General features: G+C 41.8%; 1 protein-coding gene across 1 annotated transcript in view; it reads right to left on the bottom strand.

The window, feature by feature from the left end:
* nucks1a (nuclear casein kinase and cyclin-dependent kinase substrate 1a) overlaps nt 1–7,294 on the bottom strand; it is a gene marked incomplete at its 5' end in the record, with an annotated part of 47,038 nt that extends 39,744 nt beyond the window's left edge. The window contains 4 exons of the mRNA XM_019868734.1: nt 2,154–2,303; nt 2,394–2,440; nt 5,317–5,407; nt 7,189–7,294. Coding sequence (XP_019724293.1) covers nt 2,154–2,303; nt 2,394–2,440; nt 5,317–5,407; nt 7,189–7,294 — 394 coding nt within the window. The remainder of the gene's footprint in view (nt 1–2,153; nt 2,304–2,393; nt 2,441–5,316; nt 5,408–7,188) is intronic.
* Nucleotides 7,295–8,069: the final 775 nt, after the last annotated feature.

The raw sequence follows: 8,069 nt of genomic DNA, 5'->3' as shown, positions 1-8,069 counted from the left end.
CCTCTATATACATTACACACACACACACACACACACACACACACACACACACACACACACACACACACACACAAACACACACATTTTCAACACGTTCAAAATTTGATGGAAACAAGATAATTTGTTCGTGAACATCTTTGCAATTTTTAAAGAACCTGACCCCCCCCCAAAAGAAAAATTAATTCGCTAACACTCGCAAACCTTCGCGGTAAATGTTATTTTAATGTAACTGATTGAACTTCTTTTTGAGTTTTGTTTCCTAATTACAACATAGACCACACAAATACCCACGATTAAACTCATATTTAACACAATTGAGGTACAGTAGCATGTTGGTGTGGCTATCCATCACCATTTCTGTTTCTTGACCACCATCTCAGTTTCTTGCATGGCCTTTGACAAATTAATTGCCCACGTTTGACTTCCAGTATGGGACCCTGTGATCAACTAGCTAATTTAGCAGAGTTCTCAGGGGCAGCGATGTGGCCAATGTTTTTTGCACTGCCAACTGCTTTCGCGCTGAGACATTTTGACGGCCCACTGGAGCCACAACACAGCAGGACTGAGGTGGCGGTCCGTAGGTTACTATATCAAGCGCCATGAGGGTCAATGTCAAAATAAAAGCTTGCGTCAGATTGACAAGCTGGGTTGTTGTTTTCTTTTTTTAGACTTTGACAAGTCATGTGTTCATACTCTAAGCCAGGGGTCCCCAACCTTTTTTGCCCCACGGACCGGTTAAAGTCAGACAATATTTTCAGGGACCGGCATTTAAGGTGTGGCGAATTAATACAACAAAATAATATGGTATGAGCTGCATGAAAACTGTGGTGTTTTCGAAATATAATAATAAACACAAGGAGCGTCTAATCTGGTCGCAACACTCTTATCGCTCTGCTAATGTTTAATGCCTTCAAAATACGATACAACGCAAATTCAAAGTGCATGAAAATGACGACTCACCACAGCCCCGAGCTTGATTTTCTGCAATCAGACAGTCCCATCTCGGGGTAATAGGAGACAATGCACCTCAAGTGTGTGGTTTATGTCCAGTCTACTTCGTAATTTTGTTTTAGTCGCCGTTGCTGCAGAAACTCCCCACTTCACACAGGTAGGATGTCGGAAATAGCAAGAGTGCTATTGTGGCGATCTCAGAGTATTCAGCCATAACTTTGATCCAGTTGTTTCGAACGTACTTTTAAGGCCGCTGTCATTTGTGATCTCCAAGCAGCATTTTTACTCATTTTGCGGGCTTTAGTGTTTTGTTTTTAAGCGTCATTGGTCACGTGACCAAGAAGTGTGGCTTGACGTGAGTCAAGCGTGACACAGACGGATGTAAAAGAGAATCCGGTAATTTTTCAAAATAAAACATCTTTCGTGTTCCGAAATAAATAAAACAGAAATAAGGCAAGTTCTTTCTGTGCGGCCCGGAACCAAATGCCCTGCGGACCGGTACCGGTCCGCGGACCGGCGGTTGGGGACCCCTGCTCTAAGCAATCATATGAATAACTGGGCACAAAGAAGATTGTGGGATTATTTGCATATGGATGTTTGTACTGCGTAGCCATGGCTTTCGACGTAGATTATGCCGGGGAAATTTTAGACAAATTAGTCCTTGGCCAGATTGGGGAATATGGGAAATATTTATCAAGCCACACTCCATTTCAACTCATCATCAGTGATGTGGCGAATGGAGATTGCAAACCCTATTGGAACTTAACTAGCACGCTGACTATCTTGGCCTTCCTCCTCTGGTGTCGCCTCTATGGTCTGCAAAGTACAACCGCTCCACCGGCTATTATCTCAGAAAACAAACTGTGGATTTGTGAAAGTTGGAGAAAAAAGGCAGAGGAGACTCCCTTATTAGTCAGTCTTGCCTCGTGTGTGTTAAAAACGAACGAAAATGACAAAAAGTCCTACAACGTGCATCACCAAGGCGTCTCTTTGCGTTGGCGCCATCTTGTCTGTTTGTTTTGAAGTTAGGGTAACGGAAAGTGATTCTCGTAAATATGAATGCTTGTCAGAACATTCAGTCACATACAGTTGACACACAAAAGTAAAGCTTTTAACTTAATTCAATCCTATTCATATATAAGATAAGATAAGATAAGATATCCTTTATTTGTCCCACACTGGGGAAATGTACAATATGTTACCTGTGGCCCGTTTTCTTTTCGGTGTCCTTCTGCTGGGCTTCTCTATCTTGGGTTTCTTTCCTCTTTTGATTTTTTTTTCTTCATAGTCACTTCCTCCATCTTCCTCTTCCTCGCCAAAGTCATTCTCTTCGTCGTCACTACCAAGGTCATCTGTAAGAACATTGAAGTCCATAGGCAGCTCTCCCTGTGACAGTTTGTTACTGCTTTGCAAATACCTAAGCAAAGCTTAGCTGGACTTACCAGCAGAATCATTTTTCGATTTGGAGAGTTTGTCCTCAGAGTCCTCGCTGAAACCAAGAATGAAGGGTGGGGGGTGGGGGGATCAAGATGTGTGGATTAAAATCAACAACTTGGTAATTAAGCATTTTTAAATGATAAAACTTTCACTTGAATTACTCTGCCAAGTTGCTGCATTGGAGGTAAATTATCATTGATCCTTATTTAACAATTAAAGCATTGATTTGGGTCAAACGATTGAGCTTTGCAAAAAGGTTCCCATGAAAGACCATTTTGAACTGTGAAGTAAAAGGGGAAAATATCTCAAAGTGACAAAAATGTATCAATATGGTTTGTGTAATACAAAACAATATAATGCATGCGTCCATAGAGAGAGAGAGAGACAGACAGATGCACGCATGCACACGGGATGCCTGGATCTGATCACATGATCAAAAATCGGGCCCGATCACATGTTGTTCAACTGAACTGGGATTCGGGCAAAAAGATGGGTTTTCTTCATTTTCTGAAATTTCATAGGTCACAAAGATGAAACATTACATGCCCTTTTAAACATTATGTGCTTGGTAGGGCTGGGTGATTATGGCGGAAAAATGTTTTGCAACTTATAGGGATCATCCGGCAAGGATGGTCCATTTTTCATAAAGAAACTCAATTGAATTTTTTTTTCTTTTTTTAATGAAACCAGAAATTAGACATTAGCTTGTACTTTCAATTCAAAATCAATGAAAAACTCATGACTTTAAAACCACCCACTGGAAATGAGCAAAATCATTGTAAATATATCGCTCATGTGAAAATAACGGATTTATCGGCCCCAAAATACAGTAATCGGCTCGTTTATCGCGGGGGTTACGTTCCAAAAAGAACCAGTGATAAGTGAAATCCGTGAAGTAGGATTTATAAAAAAAAAAAGCAAAAAAATGTGAGAGGGACGAAATTTCATAATTGACAATAAAGTTGTACTTGGTACTTGATAGGCAGCTTTATTTTTTACAGTTATTATACAATACTGAACTATGTATACAATGCAGAGGCGATTGCTCTAAGACTGCAAGGGAAGCTCAGCTTCCCCTACAATGTAAAAAACTAACTGATCAAATACATGTGTGTACGTACAATTATGTGGTTGTGTGTACAAATGTTATTGACTAAATATGCGCTACAACGCGCTCAACTTTTGTTCCGAATCAGCTTCTTATTACTGGTTACGACGCAACTCTCTTCTCATTCATTCCCACAGCTTCACTGTGCTTTATACTGTGTGGACGCTGAGCGTCGACCGCGCGGACGCTGGGCGTCTACAGAGTTCAGGGTAGGTTGTCCCAATGCATTGAAACGAGACAAGTCAATGGATAAATGCGGGTTTTGTCCCACCCATTGGACGCTCAGGGTCTCTGGGAGTCTATGGACAGTGGGCGTTTATCAGCTTTTCTGCATGATGATTGGATGATCTGTCTGAGGCTACATCTCTTTTTGATTGACAGCGAAATGAGCCAATCACCGATCTTATGGTGAAGGCATCCTTTTCATTTTTTTGAAAAGGAACGGGGAGTAGAAATCACGTATAAATAAACCGACACATTTTATGGTGTAGGCCGAAATTGAGCTTCCCCTCCCTGACAGACCAGCATCAGCCACTGATACAATGAAACCAAAGACCAAAAATTTGCAAAGGTAAATTTGGCAAGCTGTACAGAGACGAGGTGCGGAGACTGTTCACGGTGGTCAGTGCCTTAGCCAATCAGGATGCAGAACGCAATTCACTGTTTAAAAGCATTAAAAAAACTGCACTAAAAAAATCCGTGAAACAGCGAAGCCACGGAAAGTGGACCGCATTTGAGCGAGCGATCACCGTATTTTCATGACCCTCAGGTGCACTAACGCCTTAAATTTTCTCCGAAATAGACAGGGGGCCGCATAATGCCTTATGTACACACCGAGTTCCAAAATCGGTGACTTCGACGAACGCTTCACCTGCCGACACGCTGCTTATAAAGAGGAAAGGCAGACGTGACTGAGGACAGCATGCGGTTGTTGAAGGGTAAGGGTAGGCGTGAAAGATTACGCTAAAGACACGCCCCCAGTAGGTGTATATAAAGTGCCGTGAAAAAGTATTTGCCCCAATCGGATTTGTTCTTTGCAAATTTATCACACAAAGATTTCAGTTCATCAAACCAATTTTAATATCACACTGACACAACCCAATGAAATACAAAATCCAGTTTCTAAATACCTATTTCATTTATTCAAACACACAAAAAAATCCGAATCTAGCTGTCCCGATGCGAAAAAGTAATTGTCCCCTGAACCTAATACTGTAAATAGGTTGTGCCACCCTTGGCAGGAATAACTGAAATCAAGCGTTAGTGGTAATTTGGCGATGAGTCTTTCACATCACTGTGGAGTAATTTTGGCCCACTGTTCTTTTCTGAATTGCTTCAACTCCACCATATTGGAGGGTTTTCTAGCATGAACTGCCCGTTTAAGGTCACACCACAGCATCTCAATTGGATTCAAATCAGGAGTTTGACTTGGCCGCTCCAAAACCTTAATTTTTCTGGTAGACAGCATAATTCATGGCCCCATGTATCGCAGCAGGTTTTAATGCTCCTGAGGTAGCAAAGGAGGACATCATCACAGTGATTCAGTGGAGTGAGCTAAAGCAATGGTCCTCAACCTTTTTTGCCCCACGGACTGGTTTAATGTACGCGGTTGGCGCTGACCTTGCCTCACATACACAATAAATGGGCTGGTTAATTGCGCATTCAACGTGGCCTGTGGCCATACTACTATGAGAACACCCGAACTCAGAAAGGGCCAAAAGAGTAGAGGGTGGGATGGAGGTCAACCGACATATAATATTGCATAAGCCTGTCGTAAAGCATTCCACTAAAACATTTATCCAGCCCCAATTAGTACTTACCTTTCATCCTGTGAATTCTTTGAGCTCTTGTGCTTCAGCTCTCGGTGTGCAGGACGAACCTTCTTGGGTTTAGAGTCACCATATTCTTCATCTACAGAGAAACAACATACCATAAATTCTGGATTACAAGCCGCTACTTTTTTTCCACACTTTCAACACTAGGGCGTCTAATATGGAGCGGCTTTTTAATTATTTTTTTTCCATCGCGGGAAAAACATGGACAAATAAAATGAATGAGTAGTTCACTGAGGTCCAATGAGATTGTATGACTAATCACAACTTCCGCTCTTCTCGCAGTAGCGGGGAAAAATGTGTTACCGAGCAACAGTCGACAAATAAAATGAATGAGTAGTACACATGGGTCCAGTGAAATTGTATGATTACCGGTAATCACAACTTCATTATTTCAGTCTTTCTTCTAACCCTGATCAACATGGAGAATACCAGACGAAAAGCATATGATGCAGCTTTTAAACTAAAAGCGATCACTCTGGCAGTTCAAGAAGGAAATCGAGCTGCTGCCCGTAAACTTGGCATAGACGAGTCGATGGTGCGAAGGTGGAGGCTTCGAACTGAGCCAGTGTAAAAAGACAACCAAAAAGACCCATGTACATTTGATTTGCCCCTCACTCGGACTGGAAATAAAAACGGTGACTCCTCTGTTATACTGAAAACAAGCGGCCACGAGAGAACACATTTTACCTGTGTTTTGAGCTGCGCAGCATCGGCCCTAAAGCTGCCACCGATGATCATGTTTAAGCGGCTGACTATAGAAATAATTTCATATATCTTTTCCCATTTATATGATTTTCATTATTCTATTTAAAGCCTAGTGGGCTGCAGTATTTCTCCTCGTAATTACGCAAATGCGCATCAAGATCTCTCTTTGTCTGGCCTCATGTGTTTCAGCGTAATTTTGTTGTGCAAATGCATTTATCATGCTCATAAAAATATGGAGATTATTTTAACCTTCAGAAATTGTTGTGTTTTTTTTCCGGCCTATATAAGTGAAGTGGCCTATATAAAGATTTTTCGAATGAGCACTCAAGCATAAAAGGTAAGAGTGAGACAAGTTTATATATATATGTGTCGAGGAAGACGCTATCATCTGTCACGCTGAAAACAACCGGTCATGAGAGGGCGCATTTGACCTGTGTTTTGGGCTGCACTGCATCCACCAAGGATTACTATGCCCCCCCCCCAAAAAACTCCGGAAAGACATTATCGTGAAAGTGGACACGAAATCGTAGATGGTAGAAAGCCTAATGAAAGAATGGTTGACCGAGTGTTACAGCAAGTGAGGATTTTTTCATCGAAAAAAAAAAAGCATTACTCGACGGTGAACAGTGAGTTCTGTGTTTTCTTTTTAACCAGCCCTGTTTTTGTTGTTTTACTGCCCTGGTGATGCTGCGTTACAGGCACAATTTGAAAAGTTCAGGGATGTTATTAAAACTTTGAAAATGCATTCTGTGTACAGTCTTTCTTTGTAAATATCTCATGTTACAATGTGGGCACTTGCTGCTTATCGACAGGTGCAGCTTGTGTGTGTACAAAATGTTTTTTTCCTTTAAAAATATAGTGGGTACGTCTTATAATCAGGTGCGATCTGCAGTCCGGAAATTATGGTAGTTTTTGTGAAAGTGAGACTGATAGGATGCTAAGTGTGCAGTAAAACAAAAATATATCAGAATAATAACATGCGCGCGCGCGCGCACGCACACACACACACACACACACCCCTCGCGATCGACTTGGGACCAGTCCGCGAGCTACCGGTCGATTACGATCGACTTATTGGGTGCCCCTGATTTAGAGTGTTCAATTAATCCAAGAAACACATACACAGACGCACTAATCGCGAAAAACCCTTACCTGCATCGTCAGACTCGTTGAATTGTGAGTAGTTCACTACTTTTCTGTTCCTGTAAGGAAGAAAAGAAAATAAAATTTTACTCTGCTCTCCACTTTTCACAACAGTCTTGAATCATTTAAATGGGATCCAGGACAAAAGAATCTGTTGAGGCAGTCGTTCTCAAATAGTGGGGCGCACGTCTCCCCAGGGAGGGCGCAATGCGATGCCAGGGGGTCGCATGTTGACTCTTGGGAACATGTTTTTTTACCGAATAGTATACAATAGTGTAATTGCACATCCACAACAGCAGGTGGCAGTGGCGCCCTCATTGTCAGAGAGTGCACAGGGGGTATTAGTGCTATGTGTCGCATTGTTTTTTTTTGTTTAGTTTTTTTGCATGGGTAGGTGATATGAAGTGCAATAAACAAACCCTCAAGAGACAAGATGAAAAGAAAACGTGAGAGAGATGAACAGAAAGTCCCCCGAAAGCTAAGACAAGGAAATATGACGAAGCGTATGTAGCACTTGGCTTCACTGTGACGATAGTGGGCGACAACGAGCAAAGACTGGTGTGTCAACTGTGTCGAAAAATGCTGGCCGCCGAGAGCTTGAACCCAAATAAATTAAGGCGGCACTTAAAGACATTACACCTCAATCAGGCTGACAAGCTGTTGGTAAAGGTGTGCACTGCAAAGTTATTGAGACATTGACAATTTTTGTTGTGGTGTCCCCACTTTTGTTTCAATTAAGTGTTTGAGATGAGGGACTCACCAGTGCAGCCTTCCACTTGAATATCCTACTTTCATGACATCACTGTAGCGTGAACTTTTTACATTTTCCATAAATGTCACCTGAAAGCCAATCATTCCTAAGTTTTGATGAGTAGTGTCTATTTCTCTCC

This window comes from Hippocampus comes, unplaced genomic scaffold (genome assembly GCF_001891065.2).
Source record: "Hippocampus comes isolate QL1 unplaced genomic scaffold, H_comes_QL1_v1.1 scaffold297, whole genome shotgun sequence".
Lineage (NCBI taxonomy): Eukaryota > Metazoa > Chordata > Actinopteri > Syngnathiformes > Syngnathidae > Hippocampus > Hippocampus comes.
This window is presented reverse-complemented; position numbering and strand designations above follow the sequence as displayed.